Source organism: Peromyscus californicus, unplaced genomic scaffold, assembly GCF_007827085.1.
Source record: "Peromyscus californicus insignis strain IS unplaced genomic scaffold, ASM782708v3 Scaffold_3__1_contigs__length_106647218, whole genome shotgun sequence".
Classification (NCBI taxonomy): domain Eukaryota; kingdom Metazoa; phylum Chordata; class Mammalia; order Rodentia; family Cricetidae; genus Peromyscus; species Peromyscus californicus.
Genome location: NW_026294551.1, coordinates 49,698,417 through 49,711,862, shown reverse-complemented (window position 1 = coordinate 49,711,862; position 13,446 = coordinate 49,698,417). Strand labels below are relative to the sequence as shown.

General features: G+C 54.8%; 1 protein-coding gene across 2 annotated transcripts in view; it reads left to right on the top strand.

Annotated features, from left to right (window-relative positions):
• Positions 1-320: 320 nt before the first annotated feature.
• The window catches only part of Atp2a3 (ATPase sarcoplasmic/endoplasmic reticulum Ca2+ transporting 3), a 32,099-nt gene continuing 18,973 nt past the window's right edge, over positions 321-13,446 (top strand). For both annotated transcript variants that reach the window (XM_052757844.1, XM_052757843.1), the window contains exons 1-7: positions 321-601; positions 9,000-9,017; positions 9,278-9,360; positions 10,682-10,786; positions 10,942-11,080; positions 11,350-11,430; positions 11,522-11,607. In XM_052757844.1, coding sequence (XP_052613804.1) covers positions 484-601; positions 9,000-9,017; positions 9,278-9,360; positions 10,682-10,786; positions 10,942-11,080; positions 11,350-11,430; positions 11,522-11,607 — 630 coding nt within the window. In that variant the 5' untranslated portion in view covers positions 321-483. The remainder of the gene's footprint in view (positions 602-8,999; positions 9,018-9,277; positions 9,361-10,681; positions 10,787-10,941; positions 11,081-11,349; positions 11,431-11,521; positions 11,608-13,446) is intronic.

The window sequence follows — 13,446 nt, the reverse complement described above, 5'->3', positions numbered from 1 at the left end:
GGTCCGCTGTGCTGTGCTAGGAAGGGGGACGCCACCCTACAGACAGCTGCAGTTTGCACAGCCCCGCTCCGCCCCTAGGGCACCAAGAGGCGGCGACGTGGTAGCTGCACGCCCCCCCCCCCCCCCAACCCTGCAGACCGGGTTCGAGGCTCCCAGGACGCAGCCTCAGTGCCAGATTCGGTAGGACTGGCGGGGATTCTGTCCCTACAGCGGGACGGGGCGGGGCGGGGCGGGGCGGTGGCTGCCTGGGCGGCCGGAAGGGGTGTGGGTGCGGGGGCGGGTCCCTCGCCGCCCCGCCCAGGGGACGGAGCCCGGGGCGCAGCATCCTGGCTCGGGCCGGGCCGCCTCAGCCACTGCCGTCGGGGAAGGTCCCAGCGCGGTCATGGCCTCGCGAGGTGCCCGCCCCGGCCCAAGCCCTCAGCACCCCGCGCAGTAGCCCCGAGGAGAGGCGGCCTGGACGTCGCGGACGGCTGGGCGGGCAGCATGGAGGAGGCGCACCTGCTCCCGGCTGCCGACGTGCTGCGCCGCTTCTCGGTGACAGCCGAGGGCGGCTTGAGCCCGGAGCAGGTGACCGACGCGCGGGAGCGCTACGGCCCCAACGGTGAGCGCGGGTCCCTGCCCCGCGGTGGGGAGCGGTTGTCCCCCTCCTGGCTCTCGGCAGGAAGCTAGGGCTCTGTAAGCCTTCGCAGATGCTAGTGGGGCACCTGGCGGGACCTCACGGCTTCCTTCGCGAGGAGCAGAGGATCTAGTCCCCGACTCCCTGTCACTGTGCACCCCTGCAAGTCTTAGCCAATCCTATCTGAGGGCCTCGCTGAATGCCGCTGCCCGCGATGCTGTGCGATCCGCTGGCACCCAGCAGGTGCAGACTCTAAGACACGCTAGCCAGGGTCTCCGAGGCCCAGCCTTTCAGCTGGCTCCCATGTTTCCCCGGAAGGTTTAATAAGACGCCTGAGAAGGTGCATCTTGTCAGCTGTCATGTTTGGTGCTTACTCCCAGCCCCAGGTCTTCCTCTTTCTGCAACCCCAAGCGGATGTGGCTGGCGGGGCGTTGATGTGGGTTTGAACTGCTGGGGCAAAGACCCACCTTCCTGGAGGGGCAGGTCGGAGGTCTGGAGGAGCTCCCAGAGGAGTCTTTTCCCCAGCTGGTGGTCTGGGGAAATGAGTGGTACCTGCCCATTTCTGGGCATGCAGGGAGCCCAGGCACCCTTGCAGTTTACTGGGAGAGGTATGGCTTCCTCACCTCCCTCAAAGGAGCATGGGGTTCTCCTTCCGGCCAAAAGCCTCGCCAGTGCCAGTAGACTGCATTCAGATGTGGCCCACACATTGCTAGGAGCCTGGGAGTGGACATATAAAGGTTCCCTGCAGTGTCCTTGTGAGCAGGACCTGTCACTCCTGGCTCAGGGACATAGCACCTGTAGGAGAGAGAGAGAGAGAGAGAGAGAGAGAGAGAGAGAGAGAGAGAGACAGAGACAGAGACAGAGAGACAGAGATCCCACCCATCCCAAACTTGTATCTTTTTAGAGGGCCTCAACCTTTTAGAGTTGAGGGAACCATGCTCTGGCCTGGGTGTCCCTGTGCTCAGGCTGGGAAACTAGGAAGAGCTGTCAGAAAGGGTGCTTTGGGGTTTGTATTGGTTTATGAAAACCACCTCTTATGTAAATATTATCTTTCTGGAGCAGAAATCCTTTTTCAAAAAAATTAGTTGCTATATTTAGTTGAGCTGTGGGAGGAACTAGGAGATAAATATTATTTAATATCTCCCATTAATGACTTGGCAGTGAGGGTGTCCTTTGCAGAAGGAAGACAGGGAAGCAGGGTCTTCCCCCGACCCTGAGGGAGTGGAAGGCAGGTCTGGGGTCTACGGTCTATTTGATGGGATCGTGGTCCCCAGCTTAGGAATCTTGGTTCTCATATGAAGTTGGAGACTCAGCCTTTAGTTCTGTCCCAGGTCACACAGACTCTGTCCCTTGAGGGCTCTGGCCTAGTTCACTGTCTTTTCTGGCTCATGACTTCATTGGTCCAGCAGAGGAGATAACTGGGAGAGAGGGCGCCCCAGCCCCCTTACGCCAAGTAGTTTCGCCTGGTGATGGAGTCTCGGGGTGTCGGAGTGTGATGATGGGAGAGGAGTTTGGCTTGCCATGGTACGTGAGGGCATGGTAGGAAAGGTTGGCAGGGGTGTTCCGGGTGCCTGTTTGGATGGTGTTAAGAGAAGCTCCTACTTCATTGAGCAATTGCTTCATGCCAGGTAGGAAAGGTTGGCAGGGGTGTTCCGGGTGCCCGTTTGGATGGTGTTAAGAGAAGCTCCTACTTCATGCCAGGCCCTGCTCTCGGCACTTCCCATCAATTAACTCGTTCCTTCTTCTGAACCCATGCCTAAGTGAGGACTTTGTCGCCCGTGTCACAGAGGCGACTGAGACACCAGAAGCTCAAGTGACCCGCAAGGCCACAGTCAGTGGTGGCGTTGGTGGTGGGGCCTGTCGTTAGGCCTCAGTTTTTCCTGACTGCATCAGACAGACACAGGGTCTGCCCCCAGTGCCAGTGCCTGTGCCTGTGCCTGTGCTAGGTGTTGGGGTTGTCTGGGCAGCAGACAATCCTGCTTCATTCCTCAGCCCTCCGGGCCCCTCCCATCACTGGCTCGTTCCTCAGGAAGCTGTCCAGGGCTCTGGAAGTTGTCAGGTGAGCAGAGGGGAACCAGCTGCCTCTCCTTGCCTCCTGCTCTCTGCCTCTGTGTGTGTGTGTGTGTGTGTGTGTGTGTGTGTGTGTAGCTTGGGTGTCCTCCAGTCTCTGCTCTGCCTCTGGAGTGAAACAGTTAGGGGTGAGCACCCTAGCTCTGCTCTGTCCTAAGCAGGCCACTTGGATGGACGCTCTGCCTCGGCGTCTGTGTTAGGAGGGTACAGTAGGACCCACGTCGGGGTTGTTTGTGCACGGTTAGTGAGGTCACTTACATAGAGTCACCCTGCCCTGTAACCAGGAGGTGGGGCTGGGCTCTGGGCCAGGAGCTGGGCGATAGGATGGGCAGGGTTTGCAGGCAAAGGGGACACCCCAGGGACTAGTGTTCCCCCTACCCTAGTCAGCCATGCACCTGCAGTCGTTAGTGCTGGAAACCACAAGGAAGTCATTTGCTTAACTCCTCAAAGTTTGCAAATTCTGCCTGGGGCGGAGAAATGGTGGGGGCCACCCTCCTAACTCCCCCCTCCCTTCCCTGATAGAAAACCTCAGAGCTGGATAGAAGCCTCACACAGCTACTAACAGACCAGCCAAGAGGTCCAACACACATGAAGACACCACCAGCCTCCATAGCCCTGCTAGCTTGGAACTTACAGTCTTTCTGCTGCAGACTCCTGAGTGCTGGGATTATAGGCCTGTGCCACCATGCTCAGCTTGAGTGACACTTTGTTTTTGTTTTAGTGATGCTCAGGATTGACCCAGGGCCTTACACAGGCCAGGCTAGCCTTCTAACCACTGAGCTATGTCCCTAATTCTAAATTCATTTTTTAATAAAAAGTTACACGAAGTGTAATCTTCAAAGGGTACAAAAAGTATACAGTAAAGTCTCCCCAATGCCATTCCCAGCCACCAGTCTCCTTCCTGTATACACACCTGGTGTGTGTGGGTGGGTGGGGGGCTATCTAGGGTCCAGGGTTGTTTTACACAGAGCCTGGATGTGTTGAACAGGGAGGGAAGTAGCCTGGATGTGATGGTCCTCTTGGCTAGAACTCTTGAATACATCTCCTGAGCAGCCCCTGGGCTTCCTTGTGTCCTCACAGGGTTTCATCATGGCAGGCTGCAGTTTCTTTACGCCACTTCCCAGCTGGGTGGTTCCTTTGCTATGCCTCACAGCATTACTAGGAGCCCCCCATCCTCACATCATGTCACCTAGTGGAACTGGTGAGCAAAACAGGAGTGTTTTCACGTGGAGGGGCTGTGGCTGGGTCATTGTCGACGGGGCTGATGCAGACGACCTGCCCACTTCTGCCGCCCAGCCAGTGGTGTCCAAGCCTACATTTGATCTTTCCTTGCATTTTTTCTGTTTTTAAGTCAGGTTTGGCATCTTTGGTTGCTCAGAAGCCAACTGATGTCTCTTTGTCCCTAAACAGCATAAGCCAAGGCCCAAGGCTAGACTGTGTGCTAGGTTCATCCTGATGAAAACACCCACCCCTGAGGACCCTGGAGGGCCAAGGATGTTGGGTTGGGCGAAATCCCAGGAGGGCTCAACAGTGCCTTCCTCGACTGTGACCTTGTTTCCTGACTTCAGCCCAGGCCCCAGTTGGCACCAAACAGGAGAAACCCATATGCGTGACCCCCAGAAACCATGAGGACAGGGCAGGTGTGGCCTCACACTCTGGCTGACCTCTGGCATACTTACCCATTTTGGGTCCCAGTTTCTTCAGCATAGTACAGATAGGACCCCCAACCCCATCTCCTAAGTGCCTTTCAGGATCCGAAACTGCCTCTGCTGAGTGCCGTGTTACTGGTAGCCATTTTGGGCTTGACTCTAATTGTCATATCTCCTGGCCCTCCCTGAGGTCTGCCAAACAGCAGTGGCAGTCCTGACCCAGCTGAATCGCAGTGAGCAAGGTGGGGTCTGCCCTGTGATGTGGCAAGACACACAGGTGTTGACAAACCTTTCACTACCAGCTCTGGGTAGGCTGGTGTGCCCCTCTGCAGCTCGGGAGCTACTTCCCTCTGGCCCCCTGAGTGGTCCCCCTCAGAGCCAGGTCAGGCTATCCACTCTAGGTGGACCTTGGAGACAGGGCAGAGCCAGGTGGGCTGGGCGGGCCCTGCCTAGCTAGAGCCTCTCCCTGCCTCCACAAGTGACAATTTAATTGCTCTGTAAATTTGCCTTGGAGGAAGACCTTGGTGAGTGCCCGCCTCTCCCAGCTGGAACTGACATTTAGAAGCCGAAATTCCAGTTTTCAATGTTGAGAGAAGGAAGGAGTTGGAGGAGGAAATTGGAGGAGCAGGTGGTGCATGGAGCCCAGGGTTGGGGTGTAGACAGGTCGGGGGGGGGGGGCGCAGCCCAGTGGTGTGCTTGGCTCTGTACCCTCTGCTCCATAGCTCCAGGGTATGGGCAGGAGGCCTGAGCAACTGACTCAACAATGACCCTGGGGTTGGGGGTGGAGGACACAGTGTGGTTCCAGGGATGGCTCAGCCTGCCTTGGGGCTCCTGTCCAGTGGTGGAAGGCTCAAAGAGTGGGGAAGGACAAGGTTGGGATGAAAGGGCCCCTGGCTTCTTGGAGTCTTGATGAGGTGATGAGAGAAGGGTATATGGAGGGAAACGAAGGTGGTGGCCCTCATGAGGCCTCTTGCTTGATTGTAGAGAAACATAAGGTGGGGAGTGCCTCTGGAAGGGCAGGCCAGGCAGATCAGGGAAAGCCTCAGAGGCTGTTCCTGGGCTTTGGTGCTCACAGTGAGGCAGAGGCAGGGCTCCATGGTGTGTGCCAGGCGCTGTTCTGGGTGCTGGAGATGCTGTGGAGCTGATGGTCCATCGCTGTCACTGTGCCGATGCCTGGTGACTATGCTGTCTCCCTCAGGAGCTTTCTGCCAATTACTCGGCCTTCAGTCAGCTTCAAGAGGCATCCCTGTCACCACAGCTTCTGTGCAGACAGAGAAACAGACACGGGCCCCTGGGCCTGCCAGTGGCCTTGGCATAACAATTAGAGCGGGGTGCGAATCATGCCCTCGGGACCAGATGCCATGTTCTGAGTCTCTTTGTGTGCGACTCAGGGGGTCCCATGCCTGGGCCAGTCCAGTGGGAATAGGATCCTACCAGGTTACTGCCTCTGCCCTGTGTAGCTGTCCACACTGTGGTAGAGACCAGGCATCCCTCCATTTAGCAAATAGGATGTCTGTACCAAGGCCGGCCTGGTACCTCATCAGTACTTAGGATCAGCTAGGGACAGGTAGGAGAGCAGAGCCAGCATCTTCTTTCCCCTCACTGGGGACTCTTCCAGACCTGGGCTTCCTCTGTGACCCTGTGACTCGCTCATGTGAAAGAGAGAATCAGGTCCTTCAGGGTTTTAGTGCAATCAGCATTTGAAGTAGACCAGACTTGAATGGGCAGGATGTAGAGGCCCCCAAAACCCCACTTGTGAGGACAGCAGACCCTCTTGGACCAGGTAATTTGGGCAGGTGGATCTGGGCTCACTACAAAGGAATGGGCATCCAGGTAAATATGCAGGATCCCAAGGTCTTTCAGGTGGCTTTGACTGGGCAGTTAAGGGACCAGGGGAAGGAAGGCAGGACTACCTGGGGGTTAGCACAGGAGGCCCAGAGCAGAGGTCGAGGGTCAGATGGCCTGGGTGTAGAAATGTTTCCTGATGCTTCCCAGCTGTGTGGTCATAAAGATGTGACTCAGCCTATCTGTGCTCAGGTGCCATATAACATGGAAATAATAATAGTATCTCCTCAAGCTGAGGAGAATTCTAGAGAATAGCATGCATGCATAAAGGGTAGCAGAGCAGCTAGTAGACCCATGCCTTACCACCACTATAGTGGAGGGTCAGTATCCCAGCCCATGCCGTCCACGGTGACAGACGGCTAACTGCCTCATGTGACTGCTTAAGTTTAAATGAATGAAGTCAATAAAATTAGCAATGTCACCCTCAGGCACATTAGCCACTTGGCCAGGTTTCAGTGTCCACATGTAGCTAGTGACAGCTGTGCTAGATGGGACAGACACTCCCTCCATCTTCACAGAGCAGTCCGTGGGACAGTGACCTTCCAGGGAACCCTGCACCAAAAACCTCATCTGCCGACTGGGAACTAACACACATCCTTTTTTTGGAAACTCTCATGGGCTGAGAAACGCACAGTTACAATGTGGCCTCAAGCTGGGAGAAGTATTTGGGGAAATGGGATGACTTTTAAAGAGTGGGTCACTGTGGGTCAGGGAGCCAGAGGGGAGATCCAGGTAGACAGGTAGAAGAGGTGAACTTTCTAGAAAGACACCCCTTGGGCAGGCAGCATGCAGCCTGAAGACTAGAACTGGTACGCGTGCCTGTGACATGTGTCCTAACCCCAGGCCTCATCCTGCCCGATCTATATCACAGAGGGCATGGAGCCTGGGGTGGGGGTGGGGAGGCTTGCCTCAGAGCAAAAGACCAGAGAATCAGCATGAGGGAGTCGGGCGAGACTGACTGACAGTCCTTCTCTTGGCCATGAGTCTTGGCAAGGTGAGAGACTCCTGGGTAGAGCCCAGCAGAAGCTGCTGATATGTGCTGTGAGGTGAGTATTGCTTTGTTTGATGCGGGGGCGTACCTAAGATGACCTCTAAGGGACTCTGCTCCATTGGAGAACTGGCCCAGAAACTGGGCCTGGACCTCCCCCCTACCTTTCCTGTTCTCTTCAGTTAAACAGATCAGAAAGGAAAGGCTGTTTGATTTTAATCTCAACACAGGACACTGGAGATTACATTTTCCGTGGAAAATGTCAGCCATTGCCTAAAATAGGCCTTTAGAGAAAATGCTAGAAAATATATTTTTAGGTTATATGTTTCCCTCTCGGAGCCCCGAGGGCCAGTGGTTGCTGCTGTCCGTGGTTCAGCTGACAGGTGCAATCCCCAAACCTCTGCGGCGCACGGTCTGGGGAAAGAGTTCCCACAGGAAAAAAATGTCTTTGGGCCAAGAACAGGTGGAGAGATGTGAGGAACTGGGCCACGGTCAGGGAGTGGAAAGGGGAGGCTCCGATCTGTGCTGGGAGTGGGTCCTGGGTGCGGCTGAGGCCGCTGGCCTTTGAGGACAGGAGGAAGCACAGTTCAGAAAGACTGGCCACATGGGGGGGGGGGGGGCTTTAGTTAGCCTCAGCCGGGGAAGGGCTCTGGCAAAGAGGGGAGCCTACCAGAACGCCAACTCTGGGGTTCAGCTCTGCCACCGGCACAGCACCGTGCAGACACCGATTGGCTGTGGAACTTTGCTCCAGCTGCTTGTCCATCCGATCCGCAGTCCTTGCAGATGTGATGAGACAGGCCCGGCATGCCACCTGCTTCTGCTGGAGGCTGCTAGGGCAAGTTAAAGATCCTGGGGACCCAGAGCAGCTAGCCAGTAATCTTACAGCAGGTGTGAAATTAATTCAAGAATTGTAGGTGGGAAAGAAGTTTGGCGGGCGTGACGGAGAGATGGTTCAGCAGTTAAAAGCACTGGCTGCTCTTGCAGAGGACTCAGGTTCAATTCCTAGCACACAGCTGTCTGCAGCTCTAGTTCCACGGGATCTGACACGTTCTTCTGGCATGGATGTGGTACACATACATAAGTGCAGGCAAATCATTCTTACACATAAAAAAGGAAACTAAAATAAACATGAAAAATGAACTTTTTAAAGAAGTTTGGCGGGTAAACTGAGGCGGGTGCTACTGGTGTTTAGAGACAGTATTCTTCACAGTGTTGTATGGGACTGGACACACGAGGGCCATCTTCCTTGAGTGTGTCTGGAGTGGAGTTCCAAGAGGGACCCCAAGAAGGACCTGAACATGGATGGTTGGTTGATGTCTAGAAATACTAAGGGTATCCAGGGAGGTTGGTAGGTGGGATTCCCAGCTGGCCTTTTCCTGAGAATTACAAGGAGCACTGACAACTTGCTAAGGCAGGGAGGCTCTGGCCAGGGCTGGCAGGCAGCTGTACAAGGAAGATCAATGCGATGGGGTTGCAAGAACTGTAGACTCTGTGACTTCGGGTTCTTTCTCTTCTCCGGGCCTCAATTTTATTTCTATGAAAGGGGATGGGGATGGAAGCTCCCCTTCCCTTCTGGTCTCATCCTAAGGTGAGCCAGGCCATACTAGACTTCTTACAGACTTGGGGGGTGGGGGTAAAGGGTAGTCATTGAACTTGAACTTTGATTCTGTGCCCTCAGAGCTGGGAGGACACATGAGATGCCATGGTGGGCCCCAATGCGCTCCACAGGAGGGGCTTCCAGACTCAGGGCTTCCAGACTCCAGAAGGGCCTACTAGTAACCAGTTTTCTCTTGTCTTTCATCCTGTTCCCGTGGCTGCCTGGATCCTGCAGAGCTCCCTACTGAGGAAGGTGAGGCCGAGTGGGTTGGGAAGGCTGCAGGCTATAATACCCTCCCCCAAGCTAGACACCTTTAGGCTGCAACACCCCATTCCCAGATAGACGTCTTATTGAACCCTCAGATGAACCCTTCAGGACTTTGGGCTTTCCCTCTGATCAATAGGGAGAGGGTCCCTAAAAGTCCCTAGTTCTGAGTGGAGAGGGTGATGGGGGCAGGGCGGGGAGGGGGGTGATGGCCAGGGGTCTGGACCTCACACACTCTCCTGTTCCAGGGAAGTCCCTGTGGGAACTGGTGCTGGAGCAGTTTGATGACCTCTTGGTACGCATCCTGCTGTTGGCAGCCCTGGTCTCCTTTGTAAGTAAGCCCGCCCTGCCACCCTGTGAGCCAGGTCCTGACAGTGCTCAGGGCCCCTGGCTGCTCTCCTGTCAGTCAGGGACAGTCCTCAGTCTTCAGCTGTCCCACACTGAACTCAGGGCTCCCACCTGAACTCCTCTAACCCATTTATGCCCTGGTTCAGGGGGCTTTCAAAACCTCAAACCTGCCTGTCCTGTCCCTGCCCTAGCCAGGGTCTGTCAGCCTCAGCATCCTTGACATTTGAACCAGATGGTTCTGGATAGGGGTGAGGGTGGTCTGTTATGTTGAACATCCCTGGCCTCCTTGTGAGGTGCCAGCAGCATCTCCCAGTGACAATCGAATATGTCTTCAGACATTGCTAGATGTCTATTTAGGGGCCAAACTCCCTTCAGATGAAGGGCCTTGGTCCCTTCCTGGGTTCCTCAAACAGACTTTAACCTCTATCTTGGCTTCTCTGTCTTTGTACCTTCCTCGTTCTTGCTGTCTGGGCCCCTTCTGGACCACAGGTCCTGGGCCAAATGGGAATGGGGAGGAAGACAATGACTGTCTTCCGTGTCTGAGCAGCAAACACAAGGCTAACTAACACAAGGCAGGCAGGCATGATTCCTGCTCCTGGGGAGGAGACTTCATCTTGGTGACTCAGAATGTCGAGCCCCATGGTACTGGCTGGGACTAGCTTTTCCTGTCCAGTGGTGGTTGGCTTTCCTGGTCACTGTCCTTGTGAAAACTGGAACTCTTACAAAAGAAAAGAAAAACGAACAATAAAAAAAAAAAAAAACCCATCCATGCAGATGTCTAAAATGGCAAAGCCAAAGGAATGCCTTTACCCTTCAAAGAACAGATGGAAACAATGAGGACTTTGGAGGGAGGTGACAAGTCCTTGGTTGGGCCAAGAGGTGCATGAGGGACTTGACCTGAGTCCCATTAAGGCTTCCTCTGACTGGAGGACCCTCACCATGAACACTCACCAGAATCATGGAAGCTTGTTAGCAGTTTCTGCTCGGGATGTCTGGGCTGGCCCGAGAACTTCAGTTCTAACAAGTTCTCAGGAACATCTGGGGCTGCTGATTGAGGACCACAGTGAAAAGCAAGGAAGGCAGAGAGAAGTCTCCAGCTGCCTCTGTTTCCTTGGAGACAGAGGTTTGGGTGGGAGGAGGGCTGTGGCCGCACATCTAGAAGGTGGGTATCCTTCCTCCACCAAGGCCTTCTCTCTAAGCCCAGGATCCCCCAGGAGAACAGACAGAATGCAGGGTATAAAAGGCAAGGAGCTCATCTCAGAGGGCCCCCAGCACAGCCAGGCTGACCAGCTCTGTCCCTGCAGGTCCTGGCCTGGTTCGAGGAGGGTGAAGACACCACAACCGCCTTTGTGGAGCCCCTAGTCATCATGCTGATCCTCGTGGCTAACGCGATCGTGGGAGTGTGGCAGGTGGGAGGTGCTGGGGGTGGGCCGGTCCCTGGGGTCTCCCATCTGCTAGGTGTGCTTTCTGCTTTCGGGTCCACCCTAGTCCCAGAGGTTTTAGTCTCCAGGGGAGGCCTCCTGGGGCAGCAAAGGGAGACCACCTGCCCACTTACGTTCCGCAGGAGCGCAATGCTGAGAGTGCCATTGAGGCCTTGAAGGAGTATGAGCCTGAGATGGGTAAGGTGATCCGCTCTGACCGCAAGGGTGTGCAGAGGATCCGAGCCCGGGACATCGTCCCTGGGGACATTGTGGAAGTGGCAGGTGGGTATGTCCAGGCCCTTCTCCTTTCACTCTGTGACAGCAGGGAGCCTTGTTTCTCTCCTTGCTTCTATCTTGTGCTACCGAGGACTGATAGTAGAACCTTCCAAAGCCCTGTTGGACAGATCCAGAGACTGTGGCCAGAGTGGCTGGGATCTGCCTGAGGGATCATAGCTCAGGACCCTGCCTCTAGTCTTAGCCTTACCTCTGGGAGCCTTTCTGGCTTTGCTGGGGTTAGGGCCCCTCTCAGCCCTGCCATTCTCCCTGTGCAGTGGGAGACAAGGTCCCTGCTGACCTCCGCCTCATTGAGATCAAGTCTACCACACTTCGAGTGGACCAGTCCATCCTGACAGGTGAGGCCCAAGGGCTCCAGGAGAGTGGGGGTGGGTCCAGGTGATGGGCTTGTCTCAGGGTGGGGTTTCTCATATCTCATCTTGTAACCAGGGGAGTCTGTCTCTGTGACCAAGCACACAGACGCCATCCCAGACCCCAGAGCCGTGAACCAGGACAAGAAGAACATGCTGTTTTCTGTAAGTTCTTGGGATGCTCGGGGCTCAGCCTGGACAGTAATAATAGTCCTATAGGTGTGCTGGTGGGAAGGCTCAGCCGATAAAGGTACTTACCACCAAGTCTGAAGACCTGAGTTTGGTCCCCAGGGCTCACAGGCTTAAAGGAGAGAACTGATTCCTGTAGGTTGTCCTCCAACGTGCACACTCACATGGTGGCATATGCATGTTCACTACCGCCACCGCCACCACCGCCACCACCACCACCACCCCGCCACCACCACCACCGCCACCGCCACCGCCACCGCCACCACCGCCACCGCCACCACCACCCCCCACACAAAAGTGTAATAAAAAACTTTATTGTCTGTCATTTTTTAAAATGTATTTTTATTTAGTTTTTTGAGACAGGGTCTCACTGTGTAGCACTGGCTAGCCTGGAACTCCCTATGTAAGCCAGGCTGGCTTTTTTTTTTTTTTTTTGGTTTGTCGAGACAGGGTCTCTCTGTGTAGCTTTGCGCCTTTCCTGGGACTCACTTGGTAGCCCAGGCTGGCCTCGAACTCACAGAGATCCGCCTGGCTCTGCCTCCCGAGTGCTGGGATTAAAGGCGTGCGCCACCACCGCCCGGCGCCAGGCTGGCTTTTTAACTCAGAAAGCCACCTGCCTTTGCCTCTTGAGTGCTGGGATTAAGGCATGTACCACAACTCCTGGCATGTAAATTTTTTAAAAACATTTTCAGAGTCCTATAGGAATGGATCTTTTGGTTACCAATAATACACGCAAATTTTTAGTAATTATAATAGCTTGTGTTTATTGAGGACTGCCTGCTTGGCATTGGTCTAAGCCCTTTAAACTTGATAGTTTATTTAATCCACACAACAAGCCGTTGAATAAGGTTGTCCATATCTTGTTATCTATGTTAGGAAACAGGCTAGGAGAGGTTAAGTCAATTGTCCAAGGTCATAGTGAATAAGCAGTAGAGTTGAGATGTAAGTTCAGACATCCGGGTCTTAAGGATTTCTCTTTCCTGCTAGGATACTGTGCTTCTAGCTAGAGAGGTACAAAGCTTGCCTTGGGTCACTCAATGGAAGATGGGAGGCAGGAGAGGGTACAGAAGGGATAGGGCTAGCTGCATTTCAGCTAGACCATGCCCCAGCACACCCAGGCAGAGGCGGCTGAAGAGCCTCCCTGGAAGTGAACGGGAACGGAGAATGCCATGGGTCCTCGGAGCTTCTGCAGAGAGCCCTGCCTGAGTGCATGGGCAGATGAGATGCTTGGGGTGGGGAGGGAAGCATGTCACCCATGGAAGGGAGGTGGCTTGCTGTGGGCCTTTGCCTTAGTTTGGGGGCGCAGCTAGCGGGGGCGCAGTTACATTGCTCTGGGTGAAGGAGAGGCAGAGCTGCCAGTAACACCCATGTTCTACCAGCTCCCCTCCACACCCATCCGAAGGGGCACCAGGCAGCCTCTATGGAGACTGCATCTTGGGTCTGTGGGGGCATTTTGCAGACCAGGACATTGGGGTATGAGGCCACCTGTCCTCTACACTAGGAGTTGGGTCTTTTGCCCCAGGGCCTTGGGAATGGGAGTGCCAAGTCTCAGGTTTTTGTGGATTCAGTAAATATGTACAAACTACTTGCCTGAGATCGTTGTCAGCCACACTCCTTCCTGTGTGGCCATAGTGGCTGTTTATGAGTCCTGTTTTGATGGGGTTTATGGGTTGGACTTGAGACATGCGGCTGATATCAGTCCTGAAGCACTATGCTAGGCACAGGACATGTGGTGACCCTCTAAATCCCTGCCTTCATAGAGCAACAATCCAATAAATACCAGACTAGGTAAGTCTGGAAACACTGGCCACACAA